Genomic DNA, 18424 nt, shown 5'->3' on the forward strand with positions numbered 1-18424 from the left:
CCAGGGTTGAGAATTTAACCAGGACATCGGGGAAACCTGTACTCTGTGAAGAGCGCTATGGGATTTTTAATGACCACAATGAGTCAGGACCTTGGTTTAACGCAGAGGTGAACAACAAGGGCTGACTCGTTTCAGGATTTTGTGCCAATTTCTGGTCTTAATTATTTAATTGACTAAATCAGGGGTCGGCAACCCTGGTCCTGGAGAGCCGCAGGGTGTGCTGGCTTTCGTCTCCACCTTAAATTAGGAACCGATTCAGACCCAAGAAACCAGGTGAGGTGAGTTAACTGTGTAATCAACGGCTTTCATTGATCAATTAATGCCAAGTAACAACAAAAGCCAGCACACCCTGCAGCTCTCCAGAACCAGGGTTGCCGACCCCTGGACTAAATCATATCTTATCTGACATGTGTATGAGTACCGGCTATAGCTGCAGACTGCAAGTGGATCCTAATAATTTTACTGTGCTTCTGTGCAGCAGGCTTGAACCAGGAATATTTATAGAGTTGTCAGCAAATGAAATTGGTTGGAACAAAAACTAATACGCAGACTAGCCCTTGAGGACTAGAGTTCTGCACCCCTGGTTTAATATTTCATCTGAAGAAGGCAAGTCCTATAGCAGGGGTACTCCCAAACTCGGTCCTGGAGTATCCCTGTGTATGTTGTGGTTTTTTTTACAACCGCAATTGCAATCCAAGAATTTAAAAAAGTTGTTTATTTTCCTTAATTAGGTGCTTCAAGTTTATAGGGATTACTTGCCCTCTTAAAGCACATTTTGACAGATAGCTATGCATACCATAAAGAATGCAATGTTCATATTATGGTATATTGCAAATTGCTTAAAAAGTGGTATGTTATTTTCAACTGATCAACAGTGAATTGAATGAGTAGTGTCCTCATTTCTGAAAGTGTTGACACCTGGCCAGCAAAACGAGCCATTTGGAACCAATTTAAAGGCAAAGAAAACGATAACAAGGTAAACCTGCACTGTTCAATGACCTAATTATGAGGTTATTAGTTAACCTCAATCTTTTATTTGTTACCTCTTCTTATGCAATTGCTTGCCATATATAAACATAGGAATTTAATTATTCATGCCATTACAAACCTATATCTGGCCTAATGTGTGTAAAGGTAAAGAATCCATTTTAAGTGCACCAAATTAATCTATATAGTCCCCTTGTCCTTAGGGTAAAAATGACCCGCCTTCACTAAACCCCTAAAATGAATTGAATTTTAAACCCTGAATCTTTTTTGCATGAAGAAACAACCTTTCACTCATCACAAACTTTGTCATCAAATTTCAAGTTGAAAAACGATCATTTAGGGGGTTTTCAACAGCTTGTTGAAATTGTCTGATGGCGATTGGGGTTGGACCAAAAACCATCATACACTGGTGTACTCCAGGACCGAGTTCAGAAAGGACAGTGTCCTCACCCCCTACTAGTCAACCAACAACACTTCCAGTAACTTTTTCCCAGGAGATCTTTCATTCAAGTATTAACCAAGCCCACGCTTGCATAGCCAGCCATTCAGCAGGGGTAGGGTGCATGGTGGTATGGCAATAATTTATGGACTTCGCAATCAGCGGAATTTAAATATACATTTTTGACATAAAACTAAAAAGAACATCACATGAAATTGTAGAAATGTTTTGCTCTAACCTTCTGCTCGCTACAGGCAGTACCATGACTGGTATGCATCAACAGGAAAAACAGCGATGAACTTGGTCCCAGTGTGGTGTAGTTTCTTTTGATGCCACTGAACTGAACAACTCATGCAGAAAATAGCATACATAGGATGGGTTAAATATTACAATATGTATAGAGTGGTCTTAAATGAAATTCTTGGTTTGAGAAAACTACCTGGAAATATTGCTTATTAAGTTAAGCAAGATATATTCAGTCGACAATAGATGTTTTTTCCATGATTGTAGCTATTGTATATGGTAAGCTTGTGAATATAAAGAATATTTAATACACTAAATTTGTTATTTATGCTTTGCTGAATACTGTAATTTATTTCATATATTTAATGCAGCCCACAGGTTTGTCAGGTTTAACTTAAAACAAAAGAAAATATAGAGAATATGATTCCCTGTAATGTTTTGTGTTCAGGGGAGGAGCTATAGTCTGTTAAAACTACACAGAGGGAGTCCAGTGGATGACTTACACTGTTGTGTTTAAAGTCAGTGTTTCTTTCTAACAGCTGTCATGATGCTGCTCTGTTTATTACTTCTGTTAACAGGGGTGGGTAAGTGACCTCTTGCATTTAATCATGAAAATGGCTGATTTTTTTTGGCTGATTCCTATGTCTTCTGTAAATACAAATGATTGTGTTCTTTCTCTGAATAATGTGTATCAACATAACATATAAATTAACATACATTTCTTCCACGGATGACAGTTTTCAGGATGAAATAACAGCAGCAGTGAAAGAAGTGAATGTTCTGCATGGAAGCAGTGTTACACTCTCATGCACTTACACCACTGATGCACAGACTTTGTACTGGTATCACCAGTATCCCCAATCCAAACCTGAATTCCTCATCTCTGTTGTAAGCACTGACAGCACCGAGGGACAATTTACTGCTGGACATGACAGAAAGAAGAAAGAAACAGTTCTGGAGATCTCCTCTGCTGAAGTGACAGACTCTGCACTGTACTACTGTGCCCTGGAGCCCACAATGACAGGAAAGCCATGAACTTGAAGTTGAAGTTAAACATTTTTAATCAAATATAACGCATCAATTTCCCCCTTTTGGTTCCTTTGATAGAAACCTTCAGAGGAATGTATTTCATTTGAGAATTTAGTTTCTGCCATGAACAGTTCTCAAAATGAAGAAAAGTGAATGTCATTTATTTTAAAATGAATTAATTCTAAATAGCTGCATTTTAACAATTCATTTCATATTTATGGCTGTATCTGGTGATATATACAATCCTGAAATACACCCAACCATTATAGAAGACCTCAAGAAGAACAGGACTGGAGCCTGCAGGAACCTTTTTACAAATAACAATGCACATTTGTGAATCACACCACGCCAATGTGTGCTTTCCCACTACACTGTGTTGCATGCTGTCCTGAGATCTATTAAGTGCCCACCAGCCCATATCAACAATGACACTCCCACAATCAGTTCTTAAAAATATTAACCATTGCTGTGCAGTAGTATATGCAAATGACAGTGAGCATTAGCAGGACCATTTTCAGAGAAGAAATTGTGAAATTATTGTTTAAAGCTGAGTTGAGTTAATGTTGAGTTTAAAATAGTTTTTTTATGACAGGTACTTTTGATTTCCCAGCAACAGTCAGCACTCATGAATGCTGCTAATTGGCCACAATTCATGATCACTGGACTGCAGCTGTTTGAAGAGCAGTGCCTCTCTGTTGGGGCCTTACATTTGCCACAAGATGTCGCCATGTTGCTTGTGACTAAAAAGTAAACAAGGACTATGTTTTTATATGTATATGTTCATGTTTGTGGACATAAACTGGTATTTAGACACCACATTAGTTGATATTTTCATTGATGGGCATCATGTACTGCATACTTCAAACAGACCGTTTGGTGCTTTAATAAAACCTTCTGAACTGGTTCATAGCTTTCTCTGATAATGTGCATCGAAAAAAAACCCTCGAGAACTGTGTTCCTTGATGTGACTTAAACTGAAATTTTAATGGGACAAGAAAAATTGCAATCAGCTCCTCTCAGCTCTACAGTCTGAGCACCTCCCCTTCAAGTCTGACGCTGCAGCAGTTACAGACACAGAGAGTGGAAACAGCTGTTAGAGAGAGTTCACTGCTGCAGCTCCCATACTGTACAGACTAGTCTGCTGTATTTTAAACCAAACTTTATAGTGCAATTATGGACACTGAGCTGATTATATTAATTATTTGCATCTATTTCTATGGTATGAATTAGCTTGAACTATTTTTAAATTTATTTATTAATGAATTCATTTTGTTTACATGTTTAACTCTGCATTGTGAGAGATGCAGTAACTTTTTTCTTTTTTCAGAATGTAGAGCTGAAGACACAGTTACTCAGTCCACAGGAGATGTGATTGCTTTGGAAGGAGAATCAGTGACTCTTGGCTGTGATTATAGGACAAGTGCTACATCACCATATCTCTTCTGGTACATACAATATCCAAATGGATTTCCTAAGTACATGCTGAGACGGAATGTATATACACTTGGAGAAACTGAACCTGGGTTTGAGAGATTTGATGCTGATCTCAACAAAACTTCCAGCAGTGTACCTTTAACAATACAGAAGGCGCAGCTGTCTGACTCTGCTGTGTATTACTGTGCACTGAGGCCCACAGTGGTGATGAAGTATTCACCTCCCTTACAAAAACACTGAGTATAAAGGGGAACATACAGTACTCTGTGCTTTGAGTTAAAATAAAAATATTTATCAGTTTAATGTTACAGTGTATTCTTGCTTTTTGTGTACTTAGATTTATGTAATATTCACATATTAAGAAATGTTGCTTGTTCTTTAATGTATGTAACTCTCTGGTTTACATACTTATATTTATTTGTCTCCAGAAACAGTTTCAGGTACATATACTTCTGTAGGGATGCTGCATGCTTCAAAACAGCCTGACTAAAGGGCTTGTATTTATTCAAATAAAGGCCAGCTGTTGAAGGGATCCAAGCCACTTTTGTGCCATTAATCTGTCTTTCATAGTTTGGTAAAGATGATCATTCACCTATGTAAAGGAGGGGCTAAATGTGCAATGAGTGGTTGAGTTTCCTCTTAAAACGATGCAGAGGGAGTAGATGACTTATTCTCTTCTTGCCGTTTCTTTCTAACAGCTACCATGATGCTGCACTATTTGTTTCTTCTGTTTGCAACAATGATTGGTAAGTGCCATTCTACATGTTTTTTTTTTTTTGGTTATGTTTATACATATTTATACATTGTGTATATTCAACAATGAAGTTTATAATTAAACTATTATACCTTTAATCACAAATCATTTAAACAGTCTAACATATGAATTTAAATGATTTATTAATTTGACTAACTAGGATTCATGAAATATCTGTAATAAAAAATGTGTTCCACAGGTGACAGCTCTCAGGATGGAATCACATCAGTAACTAATGCAGTGCAAGCTTTGGAAGGCAGCAGTGTCACACTGTCATGCAACTACACTTCTTCTAATATTGGAGACACCCTACAATGGTATCGCCAGTACCCCAGTTCAAAACCTGAATTCCTCATCCTCATCGTCAGAAGTAAAGACAGAGAAGATAATAATGGGTTCACTGTTAAACATGAGAATGCAAAGAGCCTTGTGCATCTGGAGATCTCCTCTGCTAAATTGTCAGACTTTGCACTGTACTACTGTGCCCTGAGGCCCACAGTGACAGGAAACACATAAACTCTGTACAAAAACCTGACAACACAAGAAACATTTTCTTTGTAGGTACCACATTTCAGTATATGAGCCCAATGATAATGTAAGGACCACATTTCCCACAATCCCACAGGACAATTCCACGACATCCACCCCGTATGACGCAATAAACGTTCCCGTATAAGAGCAAGGCACGGTCTTGGGATTAACCTCTTTGTGCTTAGATATTTCTGATAGCAGTCATTTTATGAGACTAATTACTTTTTGTAGTTATACTGCTACAAAGAGAGTAATATCCCAACATTATTATGTGAGGACATTACATCACATTACATTACATTATTGGCATTTGGCAGATGCTCTTATCCAGAGCGACATACAGTTGATTGGACTAAGCAGGAGACAATTCTCCCCTGGAGCAATGTGGGGTTAATGGCCTTGTATTAAGGGCCCAACGGCTGTGCGGATCTTATTGTGGCTACACCGGGATTAGAACCACCGACCTTGTGTGTCCCAGTCATTTACCTTAACCACTAGGCTACAGGCCGCCCTACAATAATAATAAAAGCAACAACAACAACAACAACAACAATAATAATAATAATAATAATAATAATAATAATAATAATAATAATAATAATAATAATAATAATAATAATAATAATCACACATATGTAGTCATTCTGAATAAGTGCTCCCTTGAAGCTTCTCTAGGATTCTGTTTTATTGAGGAATGCAGTTACTGCTACAAAGACATGACCTGAGTGAATTGTATTCACTTCTGGAATTTTGGTCCGTAATAAAGTACTTGGACGTCTTCCATAGCTTTTAAGAATTTTGTAGTGTAGTTTCTTTTACTTTTTTATTTATTTTCTAATAACGTCCCAGAAAGCCACAGGCAACATGTTCTGATGAATGTTACTCTAGGTGGCGCAATAGCTCTCCTGCAGTTCTATGTGGCTTGAGGAGTGGATAAATAAGCACAGATACTTGTGACTCAGTACAATATTTTGAGTGACTGTTTCATCTTGCATGATTGAAAATTGAGAGCGTTACCTGTCAATGGCAAATTTGAGTGAAAGTGCCATTAATAAGAATAAGATAAAAAGTACCTCTAGGTCAGCATCTCCAGCCAGGTCATTTCATTTCAATTTGAATATGAATTAAAATGAAAACAACTGTTGCAACATGAAAACAACTTATTGGGAAATCGAAATATGCAATTGTTAAATGTTTAAATTTAAATGCAATTTAAATGTATATTTCAATTATGAGTGTTTGACACCTTCATAAAACTTTAGGGTAGTTTTGTATTTTATTAAATTATCATCAGTTATGCTGACCTCTCAGGTCCTAATCAACTAGTCACTGAAGTGCATCTGCTGAAAAAGCACTTCTTTACTGGGCCTCAGTGCAGTGTAGTGACCTTAGTTGGCCACAAGATGATACCATTCATCCACTGTGCACACTTTCCCATAAATGTATCTTTGTTCTGATGCTGTATGACAGACAACTCAAACTTTATGTTAATTAATGAGAATATCAAAAGAGTGATTGGCAGTCTTACAAACATATTGTGTGAGAAGTGATCTCACAGTAAACACCAACTAGAGGATATTGTTAAAAATGCTAATAGTTAAAAGTAAGAATGCTATTTTTTTTTTTATTTGTTACTATTTACATACCACTACCACTAGAGGCTGGATGTGTGAAACCCCAGGGGGTGGGCAATACAGGAGCTACAAGAACAAAACCTCTTCAGCACTGTGCTGTTATACCTCACTGAGAGAGAGGACACACAGGGACCTCAGCACTGTGCTGTTATACCTCACTGAGAGAGAGGACACATACAAGGACTTCAACACTGTGCTGTTTTACCTCACTGAGAGAGAGGACACACAGGGACTTCAGCACTGTGCCGTTATACCTCACCGAGAGAGAGGACACATACAGGGACTTCAGCACACCCAGACTACAAGCACAAATGCTCTCCTTATTCTGTGGAATTCTACTTTGTTTCATTGGTGAGATTATTATTTTTTTTTTTTCATTCTAGGCATTTTGGCAATTTTCGGAATTGAATTTTTTCACAAATAAAACACAAATAATTTCAAATGTATTACCATTATATACTTTCACGACTTAAATTAAAATATTCATTTGAACCCTGTTTCCATCTTCTTATGTTTTCCAGATAACACACAAGGTGACTCTGTCCTTCAAAATCACTCAGTGTTCCTGACAGAAAATGAGATGGCATCACTGTACTGTCAGTATGAAACAACTGATAACTTTCCTTATCTCTTCTGGTACATCCAAAGAGATACTAAATCACCAGAGCGCTTACTCAGTAATTCTAATTTCCGTGGAAATGGTTATAAGGAAGGCCTCTCAGCTCATCTTGAGAAGTCGAACAAGACCTTTAATCTGAAGATAGCTGCAGCTGTGCTGTCTGACTCTGCCACATACTACTGTGCTCTGAGGCCCACATTGTGCTAGTCTGTTTCTCACCTCATACCAAAACCCTTTTGCACCAAATTCACTTTCCCCAAAAAAGATAGAGCAACCAGATTCAGTATCTGATACATTTTACATATCAGACATTGACACTCATGGGTTAGTTTCTCCTCCTTACTATGTGATGGACATATGGTTGAAATTGTACTTCCCTCTAAGGTATTTCAGTACACTTGTCCCTAGTTATTGTGGCTATTGACTTCGAGATACCCTTGATTCCACTCATTTACATCTTCATATTGATAATGCAATTTTGTATAACTACAAAATTAAAACAAACATGTAAATTTACTCATTTTTTGTTTCAAAATATTAGAATATTTGAGGTAGTTTTGCATTTTATTTAGTTTCTAGCAGTTTAGCAGTTCAGCATTGACAAGCTTATAGAAACATTGTTCAGTGCAGTTGTGCCAGTGCTGACTGTGCCTGCAGCCACATATATAACATCACCCAAGGAGTGAGGACTAATGAAATAATGCACATTTTCAGTTTCATTTACTAATGACACTTTCTTTTACATTCTCGTCAGGTCACTGATGCCCCTCCCACACATCCTCACAGAAAAACTAAGGCACATATTCTGCCCCAGGTTCTCTCTCCTCTAATAACCTGAAGGTTCACATCACAACAAGATGCAGCTTTTTTCAAGCCTGGTGTTAAGTGATAAGAGAGCAGGAAATTGTTCTGAAAACCATGTTCTGCATCCACCCATCCATCCATTATCTGAACCCGCTTATCCTGAACAGGGTTGCAGGGGGGCGGGAGCCTATCCCAGCATAGATTGGGCGAAAGCCAGGAATACACCCTGGACAGGTCGCCAGTAATGTTCTGCAATAATCTGGAATGTAAAATTCAATAATAGGTCAGTCGATGAACTGAACTGCAGGTTACCACCCATAATGTGGGCTTCATTTACAAATGATGCTCAATAATTTTACTTTATTTATTTGTATCCAGAAACAGAATCACCTACAACTATTACTGTAGGGCTGCTGTATGCTTCAAAACTTAAACCTTTTTGATAGAATCCAAGCCACTTTTGTGGCATTAGTCTATATTTCATAGTTTGGTAAAGACGATAATGCTCATTAATTTCCTAGTTAAAGGAGGGGCTAAATGTGCAATGAGTGGTTGAGTTTCCTGTCAAAATGATGCAGAGGGAGGAGATGACTTATTCTCTTCTTGCAGTGTTTAAGTGCTTCTTAACAGCTACCACGATGCTGCACTGTTTGTTTCTTCTGTTTTCAACAATGGTTGGTAAGTGCCATTCTACATGTATATTTATTCTTTGGTAATGTTTATGAATATACAATGTATATTCTACAATGACGATTGTAATTAAACTAAGATACCTTTTATCATAAATCATTTCACCAGTCTAACAAAGGAATTTAAATGATTTATTGGTTTGAGTAACTTTTGTGATTAGGATTTGTGAAATATCTGTAATAAGAAATATCTTCCACAGGTGACAGTTTTCAGGATGGAATCACATCAGCAGCTAATGCAGTGCACGCTTTGGAGGGTAGTAGTGTCACACTGTCATGCAACTACACTTCTTCTGATCCTGGAGACAGTCTTCAATGGTATCGCCAGTACCCCAGATCCAAACCTGAATTCCTCATAGTCATCTACAAAAGTAGAGAGAGAGAAGAGAAAGCTGGCTTTACTGTCAGACATGAAAAATTAAACAACCTTGTGCATCTGGAGATCTCCTCTGCTAAAGTGACAGACTCTGCACTGTACTACTGTGCCTTGAGGCCCACAGTGACAGGAAACCTATAAACTCTGTACAAAAACCCAGACACAATCTAATCCAACGGTGCAACACAAGAACTACTTTGAGTCATCTTCATTGTATGATTAAGTTTATCTTTCTTTCAGGCACCATGCAGTATTATTTGCAATCTTCTGGCTTCATTCTGAAATAAAAGTAATTGCGAAACATCCCCCACCTCCTGGTGAAGTTTCAAGAAAATGTATTGATGAAATTTCTGGTCCAGTTATATTAAAGAGAATGCTTGTTCACAGACATATTGTAATATATAATAATCGGCAGGTCAGTTATTTCCTAATATTTTATGCCCACAATTGAAAAGGTCTAGATGCTTGGAAAATGCAAATAAAAACTGCCAAATGGAATGCATTACAACATTAAGCTTTATATGCCTGCATCTCGGGTGATAAATGCCTATTTATTTTTTATGTGTGTGTGTGTTCCCAGGGGTTGTTGCACACCTGTAACTTGAAAAAATGTAAATGAATGAACTAAGGATGCAGGAGGTACTGGAATCAGCTGAAGCAGCAGCACAGGGTTTCCTCAAGACACACTTTAAGCAGAGCCACAAAAAACAAACAGGGAAGAGGGGTGAATGTGATGTTCATTTCGCTTTTATTGGGACTATGATTTGGAGTAATTTTGAAGCCATTATAATGGTTGTATGCAGTATTTTATTCAGATCTGACAGCCTCCCACAGCACTCTGGTGTGCTTTTCATGAGCTACTATCATGGGAGTGCACAAGCTGGAGAAACAGTTAACTATGCTGCAGATGTTTCAGTTATCCACAAGATGGAACTGTTTTATGCTGTAGTGTTTAACCCAGTGGTTCTTATGGCACTGCACCAAGTGATATTGTATAGAAGTAAAGAAAACACTGTAGGTAAAATGAGGTAAAGAAATATGACTGGGCAGAGGGACATAATTTTGGACACACTTTCATCATTGCCAGTAAAATATAACGTGCTCAAATCTGGCCACAAGAAGGTATAGTATGTTGTTAAATGAAATAAGTTCATTACTTAACAAAGGTATATATTTTGACAGTGTTTTTTCTTCTTCTTTTTTTGTTTGCATTTAAGTTATTGATATCAATGAAAATGATGTAGGGGCTGCTCAGGTTTAAAATGTGCCAAATTTTGATGAAGACAATAAATAAAGTATGACATTACAGTTTGATATGAAACAAAAAAAAAAAGAAATATTGCAGTTAATTTCGAAATGTCAGTAGGTCTGGGAAAACGTATTTTATGTAACAGTCTGGTTCTCAATTGTGTGTGGTGTGTGGTTTGTGTCCAGGGGAGGGGCTATCTAGTCAGTAGTCAGTGAGTGAAAGGAGTTTCCTTCTAAAACTATGTAGAGGGAGTCAGAGTGGATGAGTTATTCTGTTCTAGCTGTGCTTAAAGTCAGTGTTTCTTTCTAACGGCTGTCATGATGTTGCACTGTTTACTTCTGTTATCAGCAGTGGTGGGTAAGTGGCATTCTGCAATTATTTCATCTGTGGAGCTATTTCAGTCAAGCTCCAATACAGCTGGAATGATGTTTATTTTAATAAATAAGTGCCTATAGTAAGACATTCCACAAGGTGTGTCATATATTCTATTAAATTGCGAGTAGCAATTTAATAATATTATACAAAACAACAGCAGTGCATTTTATTAACTAAGATTAACCTGACTCCCTTCTATATATCATATTCCAAACTTTACTAATTATGAAAAATAAAACAATTGACTGTACAGTCACATAATAAAGTTATTGCTTAAGTGAGAATCTCTCGTGCATACTCTTTTACCGATATAAATGACTGAATTACAAAAAAACAATGGGTGTATCCTCTTTTCGGACAATTTCCTAAACTTCTAAATAGGACACGTAATGGGTAATATATAATACATTTTTTTTTTTTTTTTTTACAGGTGACAGTTTTCAGTATGGAATTACATCAATAGCTAATGCAGTGCAAGCTTTGGAGGGCAGCAGCGTCAAACTCTCATGCAACTACACTGGTTCCAATTTGGGAGACACCTTAGAATGGTATTGCCAATACCCCAGATCCAAACCAGAATTCCTCATCCTCATCTTCAGAAGTAAAGACAGAGAAGATAATAATGGATTCACTGTTAAACATGAAAATACAAAGAGCCTTGTGTATCTTGTGTATAAAGTGATAGACTCTGCACTGTACTACTGTGCCCTGAGGCCCACAGTGACAGGAAACCCATAATCTCTGTACAAAAACCTGATAACACAATAAATATTTTATTTTCATGTACCATATGACAGTATATCAGCCCAATGTTAATAATAATAATAATAATAATAATAATAGTAATAATAATAGCACATATGTAGTTAGTGAAAATAAATGCTGCCTTTAAGCATTTTGATTACTCTGACCCTGTTTTATTGAGAAATGTGGGTTCTGCTATGAAGATCAGTACATGCATATCTTCTGTAGATCTTAGGCATATTGCAACATGCACAGTTTATTTATTTATTTATTTATTTTCCAAAAATGTCCCAGTAAGCCACAGGCAACCTATCCTGATCAATGTTACTGTAGGTGGCACAATAGCTCTCCTGCAGTTCATCTTACACGATTGAAAATTGAAAGCCACAGCTGTTGTGGCACCCCTGCTCCTGCATGTTGTGCCACGTGGGTGGAGAACGCTGGAGGGGCCCGTGCAGGTCAACCGCGCAGACGTCACGCATTGGGAGAGGTGTGCGAAGGAGTATATCTGCCTAGAGAGGTGATGGGGAGATCAGCACCTTGGAGAGAGATCCCTCTACCTGCGGTCCAGGACCCCGGACAGCACACGTGAGTGAGCAGAGTGGGAAATCACTGACTCAGCTGAGCTGCAGCCTCTTTTCCTAATGAGCAGGGAATGGGATTTAAGGCGCGGTCGAGGCTGCAGCCAGGCTCAGTTGGTGCCATTCCTGAGCGTGTGAGAGTGTGGAAGGCAGAGAGAGGAAGGACCTGCAACGCCCGGCCATACTGAAACTGAGGAAGACCCCACCTTCACGGACGGCAACACCGAAGACCTGGAAACGGATGCCGGTCACGTGAGCCAGATAAAATCCCGTCCTATTCACCCCCTGTCTTTGTGTTTCCCGCCAGCCCTGACGCGGCCGAAGAGGGGAGGAGGGAGGAAGCCCTGGAAAATACCCCGGTCTGGGAAGAACCTTCGTTTATTTTTTGCCTAAACGGCCCCTTTGATTTCTCCAGTTTTCCCCTACCCTTGCCCTGAGGGGGGGGGGGGGGGGCGCTATCACTGATACCCCGGAAAAAAAAACACAGAAAAAATAAATAAGTATTTTTTCTGACATCTGCTATCTCCTGTATTGGTTTCTAGCTGTGCCCACTCTCTGCACCTCAGGATCCACCCCGAGGCACCACACTGTCAATCCCAGATTTGAGAAAGTCGCATTTAAAGATGGAAGCATAAGATGAAAAGCACCCCCAGCTGTCTCATGTCATTTAAATTTACTTTTGTTTTTCATTTTTATTCATGCTAAAAAATAAATTAATACACATGGATAAAAGCAAATCTGTCACAATATAAAAACAACGACTTGGAAAATCAAAATATGCAAATGTTAGATCTTCAAATTCAAATGCAAATAAAATTAGTATTTAAATGATAAATGTTTTGCACCATCATAGTATTTTTTGGTAGTTTTGTATTTTATTAAATTTCATTAATACACCATCAGTCATGCTGAACCCTCAAGTCAGTGAAGTGCTCCTGCTGAAAAAGCACTTCTTTACTGGGCCTCATTTCCCATAACTTTTGTTCTGTTGCTGTATAACAGACAATTCAAGCTTTCTATTAAGGAATGGAAATACTAAAAGAGTGATTGGAAATGTTACAAAAATACTGTGAGGCGAGTGGTCTCATTGTAAATAACAAGTTTAGAGAATATTGTTAAAAATGCTAGTAGCTAAAGTAAGAATGCTATCAATGCATGATCAATATGAGCAGCCACATACCACTACCACATGAGGCTTCATGTGTGGAATTCCAGGAAGTGGGTAAAACAGGAGCTACAAAACCTCTTCGGCACAGTGCTGTTTTACCTCACTGAGAGAGAGGACACACAGGGACTTCAACACACCCAGACTACAAACACAAATGCTCACTTTATTCTGTGGAATTCTACTTTATCTCACAGGTAAGTATTTTTTCATTTCATTTCATTTTTCTGAATTATATTTTTTGACTGTATTACCAGTATATAATATGAATACTTAAAATATTGAATTTCAACTGTGTTTCCCTGTTCTTATGTTTTCCAGGTAATACAGAAGGCGATTCTGTCCTTCAAAATCACTCAGTGTTCCTGACAGAAAATTAGATGGCATCACTGTACTGTCAGTATGAAACTACTGATAACTTTCCTTATCTCTTCTGGTACGTCCAGAGAGATACGAAGTCACCAGAGCTCATACTCAGTAATTATAAACTCCATGGAAATGGTTATAAGGAAGGCCTCTCAGCTCATCTTGAGAAGTCTGACAGGACCTTTAATCTGAAGATAGCTGCAGCTGTGCTGTCTGACTCTGCCACATACTACTGTGCTCTGAAGCCCACATTGTGCTAGTCTGTTTCTCACCTCATACCAAAACCCTTTTGCACCAAATTCACTTTCCCCAAAAAAGATAAAGCAACCAGATTCAGTATCTGAAATATTTTACATATCAGACATTGACACTCATGGGTTAGTTTCTCCTCCTTACTATGTGATGGACATATGGTTGAAATTGTACTTCCCTCTAAGGTCTTTCAGTACACTTGTCCCTAGTTATTATGGCTATAGACTTCGAGATACCCTTGATTCCACTCATTTACATCTTCAGATTGATAATGCAATTTTGTATAACTACAGAATTATATGTACATTTACTCATTTTTTGTTTCAAAATATTAGAATATTTGAGGTAGTTTTGCATTTTATTTAGTTTCTATCAGTTTAGCAGTTCAGCACTGTTAAGCTTACAGAAAATGTTTTTGCCCAGACATCTTCACGCACGCTTTCAGTTCAGGGCATTTATGCCAGTGCTGACTGTGCCTGCAGCCACATATATAACATCACCCAAAGAGTGAGGACTAATGAAATAATGCACATTTTCAGTTTCATTTATTATTGTCACACGGATGGTGCAGTGGGTAGCATGGCATGGCAAGATTGGCATGTTCTCCCTGTGTTCACGTGGCTTCCTCCCACAGTCCAAAGACATGCAGGATAGACTGATTGGAGAGTCCCCTGCTCCCCTGTTCAGGATAAGCGGGTTCAGATAATGGATGGATGGACATTCAGTAGTTGTACTTTCTTTTACATTCTCATCAAGTCACTGTTGCCCCTCCCACACATCCTCACAAAAAAGCTAAGGCACATATTCTTCCCCAGGTTCTCTCTCCTCTAATAACCTGAAGCTTCACCTCACAACAAGATGCAGCTTTTTAAAGGGCTGGTGTCTTCTGTAAGTTATCTTTACTGACCTCATAAGAATACATGGTTTGCTTCAGTTAATAATCTTTCTTGTGACTACTTTATTTCTGTATGTATTTAGTTTAGGCATTTCCTCTGGAGAAGTCAAGTTACTTAACATGACAGAAGGACAACCAGTCCCCATGGAATGTACTTTCAGCACAAGCAGCTCATACAATTACCTCTTCTACTGGTACCGTCAGATGCCTGGGTCAGCCCTTCAGTTCATACTGTACAGGGGGTACAGCTCTGAAACAGCCAATTTTGCAGAAGAACGATTTGATGCAAACGCTGATGAATCTAGTGGAAAAACAACTTTGACAATTTCAAACTTAATTCCAGATGACTCCGCATTGTATTACTGTGCACTGCGGCTCACAGTGATATATTAATGCCAGCTCTCATATAAAAACCTGCTAGGATTCCATCACTTTGATGGTGTTTTTAATCAGATGATGTTGAACCCTCGACAGGAAATGCCTCTCAATGTGGCATCTTCATATTAGGGCCCAGTCCAATGCACCTGTAATCTATTTGTACAGAATGTAATACATTTTGTGGAGCAAAATATGTTTCCTTTTTCCCTCTAGGAGGTATAATGTCTGATGCACTGATTGGCAGTGATCCAACCTAAGACTACAACAGAAGAGATGCAGTAGTACGAAGAAATAACATGGACACTGGACAAAAACAGATGTCATGCTAATTTTATTCTTTATGTGAAATATTTCCAGTCAAATAATGCATCTGATTCCAAAGGCTGTCTGTGCTCTATATGATCACTTTAAAATTATCTTACGTAATCATAAGAGGTCTGACATGTAATGTTTCGCATCCAGAGGAGGAGCTGGACATTCAGTGAGTGGGAGGAGTTTCCTGTTATGCAGGAGAGTCAGAGTGGAGGACTTATTCTGTTCTAGCTGTGCTTAAAGTCAGTGTTTCTAGCAGCTCTCACTATGCTGCTCAGTTTATTTGTTCTATTTTCAACAATGGTGGGTAAGTGACCGATTGCATTTCCCTCATCTGTGGTGCTGTCATTTCATTTCATATCCCTAACTCATTTAGACATAAGGCTGTTAGTTTTTAATGAACATGAAGGTTGCATTATATAATTTATTTTGGTGAGGATGCAATCACATCCACATCTAGAGAAGAGCATGTGTTGGACGGCAGCAGTGTTACTCTGTTGTGCAACTACTCAGCTGTTAGTCTAAGCAGTCTACAATGGTATCGCCAGTACCCTGGATCCAAGCCAGAATTCCTCATTCTCATCTATGCTGATGAAAAGACAGACTGAGGTTCACTGTAAAACATGACAAAAAGAACAGACATGTGCAACTGGAGATCTCCTCTGCTGAAGTGACAGACTCTGCACTGTACTACTGTGCCCTGCAGCCCACAGTGACAGGAAACCCATAAACTCTGAACAAAAACTTGACATTACCTGAGACAAGATAGCAACCCATATGTTATTGTCCTGTATATTGCATTACAGTGATGAGCAAGGAAACTTGCATCAACCACCACGAATTAGTAGCACCCACCTGGCGGCGGCACCCAGGGGCGGCCTGTAGTGTAGGGGCGCCTGTAGCGCAGTGGTTAAGGTAAATGACTGGGAAAAGATCAGTGCTTCTAATCCCGGTGTAGCCACAATAAAATCCACACAGCCGTTGGGCCCTTGAGCAAGGCTCTTAACCCTGCATTGCTCCAGGGGAGGATTGTCTCCTGCTTAGTCTAATCAACCGTCGCTCTGGATAAGAGCATCTGCCAAATGCCACTAATGTAATGTAATGTAATGTAATGACGCACCGGCAGCCATTATGTTTTTTGCTGGTTTTTCCATGCATAGCACCACTTGACAAAAACAGATGACATACTAATTTCATTGTCTATGTCAAATCCTGATCAAATAATGTATCTGATTTCAAAGGTTGTCTGTGCTTTATATGATCACTTCAAAATCCTCTTACTTTTTCAAACTGTAGAGGTCTGACATGTTGTGTTTTGCATCCAGAGGAGGAGTTAAATTGTGAGTGGGAGGAGTTTCCTGTCAAAACTTTACAGAGAGAGTCAGAGTAAAGGACTTGTTCTGTTCTAGCTGTGTTTCTTTGTAAGAGCTGTCATGATGCTGCACTGTTTACTTGTTCTATTTTTAACAATCATGGGTAGGTGACCGATTGCATTTTTCTCATACGTAGGCTTTTAGATTTGAAATTTGAAAGTCCCATTATTCAAAGTTGACATGAAGCTTGCATTATATCGTGTATGAAAATAATAACTGGGACTGATATTTGCTACCTTTCATGTACATGTATTGTAGTTATGAAACCATTTCATATCCATATAATTTTGTCTCCAGATGACAGCCTTGGTCAGGATACAATTACATCCACATCTAGAGAAGAGCATGTTCTGCAAGGAAGCAGTGTTAAACTCTCATGCACTTACACGGCTGCTACAAGCATTTTGTGCTGGTATCGCCAGTATCCCCGATCAAAACCCGATTTCCTCATCTCTGTTGTAAGCACTGACAGCACCGAGGGACACTTTACTGCTACGCATGACAGAACGAACAAAGAAACAGTTCTGGAGATCTCCTCTGCTGAAGTGACAGACTCTGCACTGTACTACTGTGCCCTGCAGCCCACAGTGACAGGAAACCCATAAACTCTGTACAAAAACCTGACATTACCTGAGACAAGATAGCAACCCATAAGTTGTATATTGCATTACAGTGATGAGGGAGGAAACTTGCATCAACCACCACAAATTAGTAGCACCCACCTGGATGATGCGCTGGCAGCCATTATGTGTCAGAATGCTGACCACGCATCAGCTGAGAGGTGGAGAGGGAGAGCATTAGTTTTAGCCAATTAAATCAGGGCATGATTAGTTGAGAGAGCCAGGATTGAGAATTTAGCCAGGACATTGGGGAACCCTGTACTCTGTGAAGAGCGCTATGGGATCTTTAATGACCACAATAAGTCAGGACCTTGGTTTAACGCAGAGGTGAACAACAAGGGCTGATTCGTTTCAGGATTTTGTGCCAATTTCTGGTCTTAATTATTAAATTGACTAAATCATATCTTATCTGACATGTGTATGAGTACCGGCTATAGCTGCAGACTGCAAGTAGATCCTAATGATTTTATTGTGCTTCTGTACAGTAGTCTTGAACCAGGGTAATTTGTAGAGTTGTCAGCAAATGGAAAAACAAGACAATTGGTTGGAACACAAACCGGTACGCAGACTAGCCC

At 38.8% G+C, this 18424-nt stretch overlaps 1 gene segment (V, D, J or C); it reads left to right on the forward strand.

Annotated features, from left to right (window-relative positions):
• Positions 1-4871: 4871 nt before the first annotated feature.
• LOC133128884 (T cell receptor alpha variable 29/delta variable 5-like) lies at positions 4872-16556 on the forward strand (the record flags this gene model as incomplete). The annotated part of the segment is given in 3 exon segments: positions 4872-4878; positions 5086-5256; positions 16456-16556. Coding segments are annotated over 3 exon segments (279 nt in total), but the record flags the coding sequence as incomplete, so codon positions are not given.
• Positions 16557-18424: the final 1868 nt, after the last annotated feature.

Source organism: Conger conger, chromosome 5, assembly GCF_963514075.1.
Source record: "Conger conger chromosome 5, fConCon1.1, whole genome shotgun sequence".
Lineage (NCBI taxonomy): Eukaryota > Metazoa > Chordata > Actinopteri > Anguilliformes > Congridae > Conger > Conger conger.